Genomic DNA, 18,957 nt, shown 5'->3' on the forward strand with positions numbered 1-18,957 from the left:
TTAAAAGCCAATGCAGGTAGTTCTCAACTAATAACCGCAATTGAGCCCAAAATTTCTGTTGCTAAGTGAGACAGTTGCTAAGTGAGTTTTTCCCCATTGCCACAGTTCTTAAGTGAATTGTGTGTGATTTTCTCCTAGATCAGGGGTCGGCAACCTCGGCTCTTTTATGACTCGTGGACTTCCAACTCCCAGAATTCCTGAGCCAGCATAGCTGGCTCAGGAATTCTGGGAGTTGAAGTCCACGAGTCATAAAAGAGCCGAGGTTGCCGACCCCTGTCCTAGATAGTTTCTTGATTAGGGTATTGCTCTCTGCTTGATAGTTTGTCTGGTGTTAATCCCTGCTTATCTGGGTGTTGGCTGCTGGAGAGGATGTATTCTGGTCTTTTTGTTTCCTTCTTAATTTTTTTTATTGTCTCTTTTGAATGGTGCATAAATGTGGTTAATAAATATGTCTCTTGTTAGCTGTTTTGTCTGAATGCCAAGCGTTCAGAATTTTGGATTTAGCTTGGTTTAGGATGCTCACAGGTACCCTAATCAAGGAACTACCAAGGAGAAAGCCACATCCACATTAATACTGACAGGGCCCACTGCTCTATATAAACAGGGAGCAAATTCAACATTCACTAGCACTGTTTATGTTACCTAGTTGGATAGTGAAACATCTGCAAGCAAACAAGCTCAGCCAGCATAATAAATCTTAAATGTGACTATTAAAGTTACTTTCTATTGAATCCAAAAATGCCCTACAATAGCAGAAGGTCCTGGCCTTGCATAAATTTCTGAAACCAGTAAATTTAGGTACTTTGTTCTTCTCCTAGAAGCCTACTGGATTGAGGGAAGAGGTGAGACAGGAATTTAGTCTTACCCAATCAAAGAGAGTGGAAGAGAAAAGAAAGAATGCAATAGCTGACAATAGAACAGCTGGACTTACATTGAATCAAGCCTGTGTTCTGCTGTTCATTCAACTGTGATATAGCACAGCTTAATCTACTAGCCGAATCAAAAGGTTTCCAAACTTTAATATATACGTACATACTTTGTCATATTGCATAACTGAAAATTTGGGAACTGAACTTAGTAAATTCAGAGATTGGATGGACTCTTGGGATTATCGTAATAATTCATCTTTTTATTATTTATACTTTGGGATGTTTTTTTTGTGGCTTTAATTATATTTTGGTTTATGTGTTTTATTATAAACTCCTATGAGTTGCAAGATTCAGCAGGATATAAATGTGCCGAATCTATAAAATAATAATGAATTGTTTTAAATTGTTCCAAGAACTTACAGTTTTCAGGAAAGAGCTAATTAACTGAAATCAACTAGGATTACTAGGAGTGCTTTAATCAGTTATTCATAGTGAGTTGTAGAATTCAAAAATATTTCTACAGTGGTTGCATAATATATACAGTACATTATAATGCAGAGCAAAATATTGATAAGTAAATGAATCTTTGAATCCCATGAGGACTAACCTCTTAATTCATGTATATCTGGTGATAGCATTTTGGCTGCTGGTGCTATTTTGTTTCCTTGCCTGTACAGAAATTGAAATTCTTTGTTGAGACTGTTCCTGGGTTCAGGTTAGGGACAGATAATCATGGAAAATTTCTATGTGGTTGCTGAGAGTCGACAAGAATTCGATGGCATGTAATCAATCAGTCATTCTTAGGTTCAAATATGTTGAGCCAGCTCTAAGACAGTTCCTCCAATTATGCATATAGGCTACAGGTCTTTGCTTTGGAATGAGGATTCCAATCTTCAGAAAAGAACCCTATTAATAAGGTACTTCAAATTTCAAAGAAATAGGGTATGGAATTTTGTGTGCTTATTTGCAACTTCTGCACTTTTGTTTTGCACAATAAATCCTATTTAAAGCATAAGCCAGCAGATTCAGCTTTTTTAAAACCTCATTGATCTCAACAGGGGAGTTAACCTGTCTAGTTCGTGTAATCTGCTATATATAAAAGTGTTTAATTTGGACAAATTGATTTTTTTAAAAAAATTGTATTAACACAGTGGTCAACCTACTGTCTCTCTTTAGATTTAACATGCCCCACGATGACAATAATAAGTGCAAAGAAGAAGGAGGAAAAAGCCAGCAACATGTTATGGCTCCCACCCTCAACTACAACACTAACCCCTGGATGTGGTCAAAATGTAGCCGTAAATACATCACGGAATTTCTGGAGTAAGATTGTAATTATTTCTTGATGCGTGTCATATGATTTTAAAAAATACTTTATGAGCTGCTTTTGGCATAATATGTGAGAGAGTGACATGTAAATAAATAGGTGATGGTAACGATATACTGCAGGCAAGTGCCTAATGTTCATGTCTCTTTCTCTCTCTGTATATAGGGTATACCAAAATACAGGCCACATTCACAGTTTATTATATGCATTACATTACATGTTGGAATTGGTTGCCATTTTCTTCTAAATGCGTCTTCATTTGTTTCACATATACAGTAGCTTTTGAATATTCCTAAGTGATGTAACATTTTTCCCCAGAAAAAAACCAGCTTTTTACACATATAATGGAATAAAATGGAGTGGAATATAAGAGTGGAATGGAATAGGAATAGGCATAGGCATAGGTGTAAGAATAGAATAGAATAGAATAGAATAGAATAGAATAGAATAGAATAGAATAGAATAGAATAGAATAGAATAGAATAGAATAGAATTTAAAACTTCTTGTAAAGCATCCTAAGGGGTGATAAAGGTGATTATGTTGTAGCTGGTTGTGAGACATTCCAAAAGGGTGATTAAGATGCCATTATTTTGTTTTTGATTTATCATTTTATGATTATGTTTTATAGTTATTGGTTTTTAGTGCTGTTGTGAGCCACCCAAAGTTTTTTTAACTTAAGTGGCTATATAAACTTATTGTGATTACCCTATGGCACGGGTCGGCAACCCGCGGCTCCGGAGCCGCATGCAGCTCTATCAGCTGTCTCCTGCGGCTCCCAGTCCTCCTACGCCAGGGGTCTTCAAACTTGGCCCTTTTATGACTTGTGGACTTTAACTCCCAGAATTCCTCAGCCAGTGTGCCTGGCTGAGGAATTCTGGGAGTTGAAGTCCACAAGTCATAAAAGGGCCAAGTTTGAAGACCTCTGCCCTACGCCATGTGCAGTCCCCCCCAAAAAAAAATGGACTAAAAAAGTTCAACTAATCTATTCAAACTTCTCACACACAAAAAAAACCTCGCGATATTTGAATTGATTGGTTGAAGTTCTTTGGTTTGTGGGACTGCCCACAAACCGCTTTTCTTCTTCGGACTCCACATGGCGGCAGCGGACGAAGAGACTGGAGGACTGCTGGAAAGGTGAGTGGGCCCATTTTCCATCTGCTGCACCTTCCTCGGGCTCCCCTCCTCCGAACACACCGCTGCCGTCTCGCCCGACTCTCTTTCCACCCCACTCTTTCGCAGCAGGGCCGTTTGGCCGTTTTTCTGGCTCCCCAGGGTGTTGTTTTTTTTTGAGGGAACCGGTTCCGAGTGGGTCTTTCACTGTTTCAGGTTGCCGACCCCTGCCCTATGGGATTGAATTTTGGTACGCCTATAAAGACATTAATGAAATTTACTGTGTTATTTTTCCCTAAGTGTAAACTGGCAGAAATCATTTGAGCTAGGGCAGGATAGAAAGAAAGGTTGTTATAAGTAGCACACTACGTAAATTGAGGAAGCACAGTGAATGACCATACACATATGCACCTCATCTCCTGAGTCCTTTCTGCATATGACATGTGTGTGGAGCATAAGACTCACGGGGATGAATTCCTATCCAGACTTTTAGTTTTTCCTTGGCAAAGTCCTGGATAAAAAGAAAGAACTAAGTGACAAACAGCAGAAGCCACGTGAAACATGGGGGGGGGGGGGCGGGGGGGAGAACATTTCTCTGAAAAATAGTGTGATCACAAAACCTGGACCAAAAAAAGTTTCAGTAATTTATTTTCCTAATGCTAGACTTGTGTATTCTGTTGTTTTCCAAACAGACTCCTCTCCTCTCTGGTTTTTCCTAGGTGTTTTCTAGCTACTAAGCAAACTGATTTTCCACTGTGTTCTTAAGGGGCAAAAGTTCTGTTTTTGTAAGGATCTTTAAGGACTCTTCTACAAATTGGGGAAAATCCTTCTTTGACTATACTTTTCCTGATACTTGGTAGCTGAGTTTTATATCAAAGAGGGTAATAAAGAGGTTCATTTTGTAGTGCAGAACCTGTACCTTTTCCCCAGAATAATAGTGCTAGCTACAGTGATGGTGAACCTTTTAGAGACCGAGTGCCCAAATTGCAACCCAAAACCCACTTATGTATCATCGGATGCTGGGTGGGCATGGCCCATTGGGTGGGCGTGGCTGCGGTGGTAACGGCAGACTGGGTGGGACTAAAAAGTTCAATCAATCAATTCCAACTTTGCAAGATCTTTTTTTTCCCATGAGAAGTTGAAATTGATTGATTGATTGAACCTTTTTTTTTGCACACGGCAGTGGAGGCCTAAAGCGAAAAGGTTTTATAAAACCCAGCTGAAGGCCTAGGACTGGGCCGACGGTGTGCGTGCCCACAGAGAGGTCTCTGCGTGCCACCTGTGGCACCCATGCCATAGGTTTGTTACCACGGTGCTAGGGCTTGGCATGCTTCCAAAATTATTTGGAAAAATAATAACTCGCAGGAGCCCAGTATCTCTACAGTTCATTGAAGAAGCTCATTTTTTTTCAGTCGAGTGAAAAAATAGATGCTACTGCTTTACAGTTAATGCAACTCTTAAGTCAGTCCCATCTTCTTTTTTTCCACGCACGAAAGCTCAAAAAAATCTCTAGCTGTTTAATTAATAGCAGCAAAATTCGATGCTCACAAGAGGTCTGAAGCCCTTCTTCCAAATCATTTTTGAAACAAGCTTTGAATTTTAATGTATAGTATAGTACTATTCTTAAGAGCAGGTGCATGTCATGAAATGCAGCATTCATGGCATGATAGCAATTGTTCAGTTGTCTGGCAACTATAAGAACTGAATGTTTTACTTACTACGGGCCAAGTGTTATCTGTTCAGTGTTAATATTCTCTTGATTATCTGTTAGTGGGAGATTTTAAAATAACCTTAATCTACTACAACACTATGGTCGTGAAGATAACTGTAATGCTTTTCATTCTAGCACTGGATACGGGGAGTGTTTGCTTGATGAGCCTTCATCAAGAACCTACACTTTGCCTCAACAACTTCCTGGTCATATGTATGATGTCAATAAGCAGTGCGAGTTAATTTTTGGGCCTGGAGCTAAGGTTTGCCCTTATATGGTAATGTGCTTTTTTTTTACTTCTTTGGTTTGCTTTTAATATGAACAACTGTTAGGTTTATCAAAAGGAAAATGCCTGCTTGGTATCCAATATTTGGATCTGGAAAAAGACCTTACTTCTAAAAAAACATTATGGTCTGACCAGTTTGGATTTCAGTTTTTAATTCCCAAATTAATTTGAGATTTCTACATTATTTCTGCCTTGTATTTACATCCAGACATTTGAGATATATACAGGTAGTCCTTGACTTACAACCATTTGTTTAGTGACTGTTCCGAAGTTACAATAGCACTGAAAAAAGTGACTTGTGACTATTTTTCACACTTACAAGTATTGCGGCATCCCTATGGTCACATGATCAGAATTTGGGCACTTGGCAACTGGCATGTATTTATGACGACTGCAGTGTCCTGGGCTGATGTGATCACATTTTTGCGACCTTCTGGCAAGCAAAGCCAATGGGGAAACCAGATTCACTTAACCACAATTTTACTAACTTAACAACTGCAGTAATTCACTTAGCAAATGTGGCAAGAAAGGTTGCAAAACTCACTTAACTGTCTTGCTTAGCAATGGAAGTTTTGGGTTCAGCAGTGGTTGTAAGTCAAGACTACCTGTAGGTGAATTGAGCCAGTCACCGCCCTCAAACAAACAGCACCATATTTCCTTAGGAATTTTGTCAGCCTTCCCTGGTATGGCCCATGAATTCCATAGCCTAGTACAATATTTCTCAACCTTGGCAACTTTCAGATGTCTGGACTTCAACTCCCAGAATTCCCCAGCCACCAAGTCCAGACATCTTAAACTTGCCAGGATTCTCCATCACTGGAGGTTTCCAAGAAAAGACTAGTCAACCATTTTTCAGGATGGTATAAGGACTCCTACCTTGGCCATAAGGTTAGACTAGAAGACCTCCAAGGTCCTTTCCAGCCCTATGATTCTGTGATCCTAGTGAAAGAAGGTTATAGCGTGTGAGTGTAATAATCTTTAAAATTAGATTGCATATTGGATTTTTCAGAGAAAAATCCATTAGTTTAACAAGTGGGGAACTTCTTTGCAGATTTTCACAGCCACCTGCTTATACAAGGCAGATATCTTACAAAGTTGTTGTTTTCTTTATAAAGCCATAGTATGAAAGAGCTGTGACTGTTAATGTCACACTCATGGCTTTTTGATTATTTAATCAGGACTGAGGTGACATAGAAAATGACTAATCAGAAGAGTTGCAGATTAAATGCATCATTAGTTTTATCAACATGTGTTAAATGCCTTCAACATGTACGCATGTACAGTACACACATATACTGTAATTTCAGCTTTGAAAGATGGAATCTGTTCTTGTAACTTGGATGCACAGATTGGGACTTGATGTAGACATCCTTCAGAAATGTGGGGTTTCTAGCTCTGAATGTTAAAAGTTCCTGTTTATATAAACAATAAACAATAATCTTATCTAATCTGACTGAGTCTTATCAACCCTTATATGACCTGTGAAGCAATAGAGTTTTCAAGACCTTCGTGAGAATCAGAACATTGGGGACATTCCTTACCTCAAGAGCAGGGTGGTCACTGAGAATCCTTGAGACTACCCTCCTCATCTCTTATGGATAGGGCATGTGCTTTCCCTCAAATATGGCATGGAATCAGCCATATGTAGTGTTGGAAAGATGTTCCATATAGCTACTTTTGCTCCAAACCATGCAAGGCTTTAAAGGTAATAACTACCATGTTGAACTGGATTCAGAAGCAGAGTGGTAACCAGTGCAACAAACATAGCACAGATGGTACATTATTGGATCTTGATACTCTGAGTAAGCAGATGGGCCACAGCGTTATGTACCACTTGGAGTTTTGGGGTAGTTTTCAGCCCAGCTGCAGAATGTTACAATATACCAGGTGACGAGGGTGAAGCCCTCTCCTCCATTGATACTGTAATAGGAGTTTAGAATCCTGAGGACCCCAAATTACAGACCTGTAATATAATCCAAAGGGACGCAGTGGCTCAGTGGGTTAGGACGCTGAGCTTGTCGATCAGATGGTCGGCATTTTGGCGGGTCGAATCCTGAGTGCCGCATAACAGAGTGAGTGCCTGTTACTCGTCCCAGCTTCTGCCAACCTAGCAGTTTGAAAGCACGTAAAAATGCAAGTACAAAAATAGGGACCACTACGGTGGGAAGGTAACAGCGTTCCATGCGCCTTTGGCGTCTAGTCATGCCGGCCACATGACCACGGAGACGTCTTCAGACAAGCGCTGGCTCTTCGGCTTTGAAACGGAGATGAGCACCGGCCCCTAGAGTTAGAAACGACTAGCACGCATGTGCGGAGGAACCTTTACCTTTACTTTAATATAATCCAGAATCAAACTTGGAATGAGGCTTCAGCCAGAATATCACTGACAACTCCTATCTTTCAAGGGTTTAATCTGAGCTTGTTTTGATCCAGCCAGGCCATTACAGCAAGGATTGCTGTGGTATCCCTGGGTGTTATCATCATATGATAATTTCTCATTCCAGACTTAAAGTCAGTACTGGAATCCTTTATATCTGGAGTCCCCCACCCCCCAATATCTGGAAATTGGTCAATAGTTATTCAAAATAGCTGGACTGAGAGATGGCTTCTTCAGGAAGATGTATACTTGGTGGCAGTCTTATTCAGTGCTATCATCACTGGTGAGACATGCGGCATAGACATGCAAGATTGCTAGGTGATTCCCTAAGATCCTGTAGAGGATTGGTGTCACAGAATAACTCTTTAAGCAACTTATCCATGAAATTTCCCAGTGTCTGCTCAGTAGTAATTCCCACTGAACTTAATAAGACTTACTTACATTATATTGTATACAACCCAGAATAATATATAGCCCTTTTAAATAGAAATTACAGAGGAAGCTGAGTAAAATTCTGCAAAGTTGTAGCTTATATCTGTATTTTTAACACTGATAAAAACAGAACAATATGTAAGACAGTCTCATAGGAAATAGTGACTGGTAATCTGTGTAAAAAGTTTTGTTTTAATGGGATTGATTTGAAAGCATAGGACATTCAGGTCTTAATAATTTGCGGGGGGGGGCATCTGCCTTTCTCAGCTGTAGCTTATTCAACTCTTTCTTAATAATCATGAAATTTAAAAATAGAAACCATTAATTACTTCAAAGAAAGAGAATACATGAACAGTCCAAATGGAGTGCAGGATCAGATATTTCAATAAGAATCTGTCAAATTTGAGGGTAATAGCAATATTCACTATTTCTGATTTTCAGGCTTTGTTCATTTTGTACTTCAAGAGGAAGCTTTTAACCAATTTTTTATAATGTGATTTTTGACTATTTTGTACGGGCACAGGTTTAGCTTTTAAATCAGGAGGTTAGGACCTTTGAGCCAAAAGTTTCAGCATTTGCAACCTTAGCCAAGTCACTTCCTCTAGTTTATTGTGCTCATTGTTTATACTTCCTTTCTCAGTGATGGTAATAACACCAGGGAGATAATCTAAAATAAGTATGTGGCCTATAGCATATGTTATACTGGCTGTTGAGTAATGCTGAGACCATTTAAAATCACTTAAGCAGAAGCAGTGCAGAAGACTATGGTGCATTAATGATGACGGAGCACATAAAGGATGTCGTACACAACACACACCGTGGGCAGATGGGACGGACTGTGGCCTGGGAAAGGTTGGTCTCTTTGCTCTTATCATTACTGATGTATTTGATTTTTTATTCCACCTTTCTTTTCTTTTTTTGTAAATAACTCATGGCAGCAAACATACCCAATATTCTCCTCCTATTTTCCCCACAACAATTTTATGAGGTGGGTTGGGCTGGGAGAAAGTAACTGGCCCAAAGTCACCTAGCTGGCTTTCATGTCTAAGGCAGAACTAGAACTCACTGTCTCCTGGTTTCTAGGCCAGCACTTTAACCACTACACCAGATAATGGCATCCATTCATTGAGAATATCTTTAACCATTTTATTGTTTGATTAGAAGCATTTTTAAATTGTTCTATCACCAGGCTGTACTCATTCGTAGACCAGTTCCTATTGGCCTATTCACTAGGAGAAAAAGCTCAACCTTCTCTTTTGAATGAGATATTTTCCTTTCTGTAATATCCAGCTTTATACTGGTAACCATTGATAAAAGGACTGTGTGAAAGCTACTTCACAGATTATTTCTATGAGGGAGTCTCCCATATCATCTCATAACATTTTCTTTTTAAACACTATTGAACGCAACATCACACCACAATTAATTTGGAGCAAGCAGTTTTAGTGCAGAGTACTGATACAACATCTGGAGCCCAGTCCCCTCAGTTGGAGAAGTTTATCTTCCTTTTAAACATTTTCTATGTTCTCTAACCAAAGTGAAGCAAAATGATTTGCTTCAGCTTTGCAGACTTTAAAACTCATGGGTGTATATAATTAGTAAAAAAAATTAAAAAGAGAATTAAAAAGACATAAAACCTGACACACCGAGAAAAACCCTGAAATTTTAACTAAACCTGTTATAGAAATGTCTGCTTCAAGCCTCTTTCTTGCAGCAGACAAACTCGTGTGACGTGTTAGAAATATTTTATGTGTGAGAACACTGAGCTGGATAGCATTAAATCCAAATAATAATCCAAACTCTAAACTTTTCAGACAAATATATGCTGTGCAGTATTTGTTTGCTTTACTTCAGGGTTAGCAAGCTGCTGCTGCTATCATATAAAAAGCAGATATAATTTTCTGAATATGATTATTTCATTGGATTTGCACATCCAAATGGGAAATATCATCTAATTAAGCTTATCATTGAGACTTAACCATTGGTGGGAACTCGGTCATAGTAAATTTCTTACAGGAAATGGCTTGCCTTCCACTGTTAACTTCTAATGGTTTAGAATGTCTGGTATCAATCCATTCTGCAGTGGGCACACTTGCTTTTCAACAATTTTGTTGTATATAGAGCTGCAAAATATTCTTAAAGGATAGTGCTATGTCAATTAACACCTTTTGTGTTTTATTAATGTCAACTGTGGTACTAACATGCCAGTGCAGAAGGTTAGTGTTTCGATTTTCTTTCATTTTCAGACTGTCTCTTCCATTTGCAGTTTACTGATTGCCCATAAGTGGTGTGCAACTATTTGTAGCCTTTTAGAAGACAGACTGATTCTAAACTATCCAGATCAGAGATGTGAAGCCAACCTAACTAGAAAATGTTGGGCTTACAGCTGCATCCCAGATCAGCCTACCCCACTATTTAAATTCCTTCCTACTGTGCTGTTTAATATGATAGTTCATGCTTTAAAAAAATCATTCTGTAGATAAAACATTTTCTGTTGAGACATCGTAATATCTAGCCTGTAACTGAAAAACAGAGACGGCTTTCCTTAGAAGCTATCACATCTTGATTTTTTTTTCTGGATCAATAAATGGCCACAGCCAAGAGAATAGCAGTCTTAGCAAATACACTGCAAGTCATTGATAAAAAGAATAAGAGCTGTTCATATTCCAAAAGTATTTTTCATTATTACTGCAATGCAAGCTGTGAAATTGTTGGGTTTATCTTGCCTAGTCATCTAAATTACACACTTGTCCTTATTTTTATATATATAAGACCTAGGGAAAGATAAAAGCTTCTGGTTGTATTTTGTAACCAAATTGCAGTTACTTGATATCTGAACTCAGAAACCCATTGTCTGTTTAAATTCTGTTACTGGAAAAAGGATTTGACAATGTGACTTACCTTAGCATTTATATTAAACGTGTATAACAAGGGGGAAAAATAGTTTGCCATGAAGTATTCATCAAAGTAGATCCACATCCCCACAATCCTAATAATGGTATGATTAACTATTTCTCGTTAGAACACCAGATGGCCTGATTATCATGAAAAATACCACCTGCTTTAAGTAAAATGTTTAGAAGTATACATATAAAACGTGCCTGGATTTAAAATGCAGTATATATGTGCATGTAGAACAGACATGTCAAAGGCCCGGGGGCCAGATCCGGCCCGCGAAGTGGTTTTATGCGGCCCGCGAAGCCATCCTGGAAACAGGGAGGGAACGGCCCCCACTGCCTTGGCCCTGGCCCAGAGACCCTCCTTCTGCCAGAGACCCTCAGATCTGTCCCACTCCTGCCCAGGCCCCCATAGGCACCCTTGATGCGAACGACGTAGAGCTGGCCACGCCCACCCAGTAGGCCATACGTACTCTAACCACGCCCACCCAGTAGGCCACACCCACCCTGGCCACACCCACCCGGCCCCCTGAGGGCAACCGCAATGCTGATGCGGCTCTCAATGAAATTGAGTTTGACACCCCTGATGTAGAACATATACTCGTGTTTCCACATCTACTATAGAAATAATAGAAGTTTCATTTTGGCCAACTTGACTTTAGTAAAATTCACCCATGAGAATACCGGTTCAAACCAGAAGGTCAATATGGCTAGAAGCTGCCAACGAAATAGATTCCATTTCTTTTAAAAGGTATATTACTGTTTCTTTTGAGGAAGGGTCACATAAATTTTTCAAGGGAAGCAGTGTTAAACATTTTGTCTTAATCATTCAGGCAGTCCTTGACTTACAACAGTTCATTTAGTGACCGTTAAAAGTTACCATGGCACTGAGCCTTTTTTCATACTTATGACCATTACAGCAATCCCTATGGTCACGTGATCAAAATTTAGATGCTTGGCAACTGACTCATCTTTATAACAGTTGCAGTGTCCCAGGGTCATGTGATCACCTTTTGCAACCTTCTGGCAAGCAAAATCAACGGGGAATCCAGATTCACCTAACAGCTGAGTTACTAACTTGACTAAAAAATTGTGGCAGGAAAAGTCATAAAATGGGGCAAAATTCACTTAACAAATGACTCACTTAGTAAAAGAACTTTTGGGCTCAATTATGGTTATAAGCTGAAGATACCTGTATATTCAAGGAATATTAACAACGTGTTGTTGAAGTATATTTTTCATAGGGGCAAGTTTAAAAAAATGTGATTTATTTTTATGTCCAGAAATCCCAATTCAATACTAATTTATTTTAATTTTATTGGCATTATTGTTGTTGTTCTGTTGCTTTTCATGTACACTGAGGGCTTCAGAACCAGACACAAATTCCTTGTATGTTTAATCACATTTTTCCAGATAAAGTATTCAATTCAATTCAAATTCAATTCAATTTATATAATTAAAGCTCAAAACATTTCTAAGGCAATCATAAAATGCAAGTGATGTCCCTGCAACAATAAAACTGCATACAGCAAAGATCTTGGGCTTTCTATTATGCGGTGCACAGTTCTGTGTTTACACTATAAAGATGCTTCTACATTAGAAGCCATTCATTCTAATTTTCTGAAAACCATTCTCTGTGTTCCACACTTAACTTTAAACGCCTTTGGCGGGCTCTCTTGGGTTAGCCTGAGATTTTGCTGTCACAGATTTTGGCTGAAAAGAAATCCTTTGGGGTTAAAATCTGGTTCACCTCATTCTACTGAAAAGTTTTCCTCCTCTCTAAAGAAGCAAATGGATTCTGATCTAATATATTGTGGCACCTTACTCCAGGCAATATGATCTCTTGGCCCAGACAATGCCTTAATTGAACTCAGAGGATTTGGGATTTAGATGCAGAAAATGAGAGTGCCCAAATCACCCGTCCCTATTATATGTAATTTGAGATTCTCCATGGACAATTCCTTGCTACTTCTATAACATCCTGAATATTGCACTTAGGAGGCTTCTTACCTTGACTTGAATTGGTGCTTTGCCTAGTATGGAGACTTTGGATAAATGTATTAGTCTCCCTAATATATCTAATATATCATATGTGCTTCTGCTCAAATACAGAGGTAGAAGCAGGACTTGCTACATTGCATGTTGTATCACCCTTGGTTCCTGACACTTATAACCCCTTTGCCCATCCCATGCGGTGGATACATCTAATACATTTCAGTCAGGATGTCCTGTTCATACAAATACCAAAATCTTGTGCTTTCCATTATTTCTGCTTTTTAACTGAAGAGATTACAAATGTTGTTTTAGAATAATGTAACAACAATAATAATTAGTGAATTATTGATAGATTTACCCTGCTTCATTTGTCAACATAGGTAAAGCCATATTTTTGACATTTGAATTGCTTTTTCCCATTTGTGGTGCCATCACAATTTTTTTAAGTTCTACTCTTTGTTTCTGCCAATCTAAATTTAATTGTCCTTCTTGCTGTCACATACGTAAGCATTTGACACTGGATCATCAGAAAAGATGGTGTGTCTATCAAAATCTAGGCCAGGGATCAGCAACCTGAAACAGTGAAAGAGCCACTCGGAACCGGTTCCCTCACAAAAGGAAAAACTGGGAGCCGCAGAAAATGTGTGCGCATGCGCGTACATGCGTGCATGTGCAGAACAGAGTTTGACTGAAGAGTGGAGCCAAGGCGAGATATGCACCTACCCTGCATATTTGAATTAATTGGTTGAAATTTTTTAGTCCCACTTTTTTTTTTTGGACTGCACATGGCAGAGGACTGGGAGCCGCAGGAGACGGCTGAAAGAGCCACATGCGGCTCCGGAGCCGCGGGTTGCGGACCTGTGATCTAGGCTAACAGTTTTCTCTCTGTGGTTGTTTTGTTTTTTTTTGTAAATCGAAACTTTGTTTCCTCTTTGACATCTTGGCAAGATATATTTATGTATGAAGGAAACTTTGAAATATCATAAAAGCTTTATCTTATCCATGAAATACACAGGTGGAGGGGAGAATTTTAACATAAACACATTTACTAAATCACTGCATCTTAACAAAATATTTGAGGTATTTTATGCGTAGCTTTTTATTCTTTTCATATTCAGTTACTGTACATTCAATGCAGCATCAGCTAATAAATTTTGCAGTTGAAAATTATGGCAGTGAAAATCATTAAAAGTGTGTCTGTTACAAATTCTCACATGCCAGTGCCACTGAATTTTCTAGCATTATTAATTACATTGAGAGACACAAGGATTTTCAGAGTGATGGAGTGTTTTCCTAGCTTCAGTTGTTACAAGTAATTTCAATTTTCTGTAATATTTATTGCCTATCTACCCCGGATGTGTCTGAGGAAATGCATGGGGGGAAAAAACCCCGCATTCTAGCTTTTTAAATTTTTATTTTATTACATATATGTATCTATAAATTCCTTTTTGTAGTACATTTAAAAACCACAGGAATTAAGAATAAAAAATGTGTTGTAGTAGGGACAGATTGACATAATTTTGGATACTAATGAAAATTAATTTGTGTAATTCAGAGTAAGACTATCTCTCTCAATTCATTTGAGAGCAAGGAAGGCTTATCTTTAGTGAAACGTTCTAACAAGTAAAACTATAACAATCGGTTATCTCTCAAGGTAGTCCAGACAAGAAACATGACAATAAATCCAGCTGTATCTTTATTCCAAGTTTACCTTTAATACAATCTTGCATGTCTCCTCTTGCCCTCTCTTTTACTCACCCCAAAACTAGGGAGGGTCCCTTCTGCCACCACTCCTCCTCCTTCAGACTCAGATTTCATTTGTCAGGTTGTTTAGGCTGCCGCTCTTCCTCCTGTTTCCCAAGGTCTTTTCCACAACCATGACAAAATTAGAGAAAGTTTTATTTCAAAAAACATTGCAGTGTGTGTGAAGAAGAGAGCATGTGTTGTGTTTTAAGAGGAGGTGATAAGCTATAGGTAGTCTTCGACTTACAACCACAATTGAGCCCAGAATTTTGGTTGTAAGTTGTTGCAGACATAAGTCGCCCTGTGGCTGCACTCAATTTTGCAACTGTTTACAGTCATTAAGCGAATCACATGGTTGTAAGTCTGAATCCAGCTTTTCCAATGGGTGTTTTTTGCCAGAAAATGGTGAAGACGTGAGCATGGGATGCTGCAACCAGTTGTAAATGTGAGCACCCAAAATGCAATCATGTGACTGCTGGAGTGGTACATGACTTCAAGGATGGTTTGTAAATAACTTTTTAGAGTATGTACTACTAACTTGAAACAGTTGTAAGTTGAGGACTACCTATAGTAAAATTATTTGTACTTGTTATGATGGTGAGAAGTCACTACTTTATATTTTTATTTTCTTTTTCTTTCCTATATCCTTACTTTTCTTCCTTTTCTGTTATCTCCTTATTTTTCCCTTGTTTCTTTTTTGCACCTTCTACTCTTTCCTTTATTCTACTTTTTTTGTTTTGGTATTAGCATTTTGTTGTTGTTGTTAGTTGCGAAGTTGTGTCCGACCCATCGCGATCCCATGGACAATGTTCCTCCAGGCCTTCCTGTCCTCTACCATCTCCTGGAGTCCATTTAAGCTCACGCCTACTGCTTCAGTGACTCCATCCAGCCACCTCATTCTCTGTCGTCCCCTTCTTCTATTGCCCTCAATCTTTCCCAGCATTAGGCTCTTCTCCAGTGAGTCCTTCCTTCTCATTAGGTGGCCAAAGTATTTGAGTTTCAGCTTCAGGATCTGGCCTTCTAAAGAGCAGTCAGGGTTTATCTCCTCTAGGACTGACCGGTTTGATCGCCTTGCAGTACAAGGGACTCGCAGGAGTCTTCTCCAGCACCATAGTTCAAAGGCCTCAATTCTTTGGTGCTCAGCCTTCCTTATGGTCCAACTTTCACAGCCATACGTTGCAACTGGGAAGACCATAGCCTTGACTATACACACTTTTGTTGGCAGGGTGATGTCTCTGCTTTTTAGTGTGCTGTCTAGATTTGCCATGGCCTTCCTCCCCAGGAGCAAGCGTCTTTTAATTTCTTGGCTGCAGTCCCTGTCTGCGGTGATCTTGGAGCCCACGAAAATAAAATCTGCCCAGGAAAATAAAATTACAGCATTTACTGCTGTAATTATGATCTTTAATAAAATTACTATTAAAAATATTGTAATATGCTGGAATGAAGCCTAACTGTACAATAAAATAATCTTGTTAAAAGTTTTTTTTTTCTCTCTTTCTCTCTCTCTGGTCTCCTGTCTGGAATTTAGCATTGCAAGTATGGCCACTGTGTTCCCAAAGAGCGAGAAGTACCTATGACAGACGGGGCTTGGGGTGCATGGAGCCCCTTCGGAGCATGCTCACGAACATGTGGTGGGGGTATTAAAAATGCCGTTCGAGAATGCAACAGGCCTGAGTAAGTACAAAAGATTAAATATTACAACTGTATTCTCACCACACTTTAAGGCAGGAATCCTGAATGGACAGCAACCTGTGTTTGCAGCACAGCAAGTATGTTTCTTCTTTCTACATGTGTAGAATCTGGAAGTGCTAACTTTATTTAACAACTGCATCCCTATTTGAATCATTGGGAATAAACTAACTTCAAGCCAGGATAAATTGTTGGCTTAAGGGTAATGACTTCTTGGGGTTTGCTGCATATAATATTACATTCAAATATCTCATAAAGTTATCTCTTTCTGACCTGTATTTAGTAGTCATCTGAAAGGGGAATGAAGCTGCTGGCAATAGGCCACATGCATCAGAAAGTTGCTTGTTCACATGATGGTTTATAACAGGATTCCTGTTATAAACAGGAATGTGGGTGCACCCTGTTAGATGACAAAAGTAATGAGGGAGCTATAACATATATTGAACACTCTTCTCTGAAAACCCCAAACTGTAACTTGATAATAAAATATGTGCCTCACAAAACATGAAAGTTAATCACTGAACAGCAGGGGGTAGCACTCTTTGTGAAACCTGCTTCTTAAAGAGGCTTGCCTGTTGGCTCTTCTGAATTTAATTTGGTGCAGGGATACACTTTATTTTAATTTAATTTTAATGTTTTATCATGGATGAGTTTGTTTTTATGCTGTTGCTAATTTACAGTGCTGAATATTTTAGTATGTTTTGAAATAGTGTCATCTGCTTTAGAATTTTACTGAGGGACAGGATATAAATTCTTACAATAGATAGCTGGATTAAAAGATGAGTAAATAAGAACACTGTATGAAAGGCATTTTGGTAAAATGGATCAAGATATCAGGAATGATTCATGTAAATGGGATATGAAGATGATGGAACAGATGACATGCATGCATACATATAGTATATGACAAACAGATGGCACACATGCATACACACTGGGGACAGCTGTAATCCAGTGAAGTGTCTCAACACACATTCAATGAAACATAGATAGGTTAGTCTATCTATAAATCTGTATTTAGATTGGAAATTGCCCTAAATTGGGACTGAAACTGAAGCTGTGTTTATGACTGAACCCCCAAGACCTGATTTCGTTGCCAAAGCACAACTCTGAACTAATGAAACTGGAACTTAGTCCAGAATTGCACCAGCAAAGCTGTGATTTTCATAGGGGAAAAAACAGTCTGTTCAGGTTTTTCTTAGAAATCCAGCTAGAATGGAAAGTGAGAAATTTACCTCTCCTGCCTGCTGCAATCTTGATACTACACATATATACTCATTTTATTTTTTTATTTATTTTATTCATTTATCTAATACATATAATTTCATATCTCACAAGCAAGTGACTCTGAGTGGTATACTACAAAACTAAATTTGAATAGAATATTTAGCCAAGTGTGATTAGACACAAGGAATTTGTCTCTGGTTCAGAAACTCAATGTACCTGAGGGGAGGAGCTGAAACAGTTTATGCCAGGATGTGTAGGGTCTGTACATATTTTCTCAGCCCTCCTTCCGACCCATGCAATATACAGGTCCTCATGGAAAGCAGACTGGTCACAGTTGTTTTTTCTGCAGTCCTAACTATCCATTGAAGTGTGTCCCTGTCCTGTTTGGTTGCTGTATCAAACCAGACAGTTATCGAAGTACAGATGACAGACTCAATAATTCCTCTGTAGAACTGTGTCAACAGCTCCTGGGGTTGGAAGAATAAATATTTTAAATCATTGTCATTAACAAATATTAAAAAACATTTTTAATTTAGCATTAATCTTAACACATACAATAATGCTAATGCTAAAGATCAAGTGTCTTTGCAAGTGTCCTTTTCATTTCTGGTTGTAGGTTGTCATCACACCATAAACTCTTTGAAGGCCTTTATGGCCTCCAAAGAATAATCTCCTGTAAAGAGCAATCAACTGCTATGATTAGGAATTATTCCATTTTATGTTAAGAACTATAGGCAGTCCTTGACAACAACCATAATTGGGACCAGATGTCCTGTTGCTAAGCAGGACAGTTGTTAAGTGATTTTCACCCAGTTTTACCATATTTTTGCCACAGTTGTTAAGTGAAACATGCAGTTGTTAAGCTTCCCCAATGACTTCGCATGTTGAAAATCGGCTGGGCAGGTCACAAATAGTGATCACATGACTCCAGGATATGGCAATCCTAGTAAATACATGCCAATTGCCAAGTGCCTAAATTTTGATCACATGACCATGAGGATGCTTGCTTCAGTGGTCCTAAGGGTGAGGACCAGTTGTAAGTTACTTTTTAATGCTATTTGTAACTTTTGAACAGTTGCTAAAAAAATGGTTGTAAGTCAGGGACTATCTATAATTGCCTTAATGTTTTCAAGATAAGAGTATTAATAACCAATGCAAAAATGTTGCATTCATAAAAGTAAATCATGAAAATATTACAGTATATAGGACTGCTAAACATGACCTGCAAAACTGTGAAGAACCATAGGATGCTAGCAAAGAGATGCAAAACATTTTATCCCTTGCTGCCATTTG

General features: G+C 38.7%; 1 protein-coding gene across 1 annotated transcript in view; it reads left to right on the forward strand.

The window, feature by feature from the left end:
- Window positions 1-18,957, forward strand: part of ADAMTS9 (ADAM metallopeptidase with thrombospondin type 1 motif 9) — a gene marked incomplete at its 5' end in the record, with an annotated part of 162,716 nt that overhangs the window by 31,009 nt on the left and 112,750 nt on the right. Inside the window, 4 exons of the mRNA XM_081319708.1 lie at window positions 2,046-2,192; window positions 5,154-5,295; window positions 8,858-8,965; window positions 16,277-16,422. Coding sequence (XP_081175834.1) covers window positions 2,046-2,192; window positions 5,154-5,295; window positions 8,858-8,965; window positions 16,277-16,422 — 543 coding nt within the window. The remainder of the gene's footprint in view (window positions 1-2,045; window positions 2,193-5,153; window positions 5,296-8,857; window positions 8,966-16,276; window positions 16,423-18,957) is intronic.

The sequence above is a fragment of the Vipera berus genome, assembly GCF_964194415.1.
Source record: "Vipera berus genome assembly, chromosome: 2".
Lineage (NCBI taxonomy): Eukaryota > Metazoa > Chordata > Lepidosauria > Squamata > Viperidae > Vipera > Vipera berus.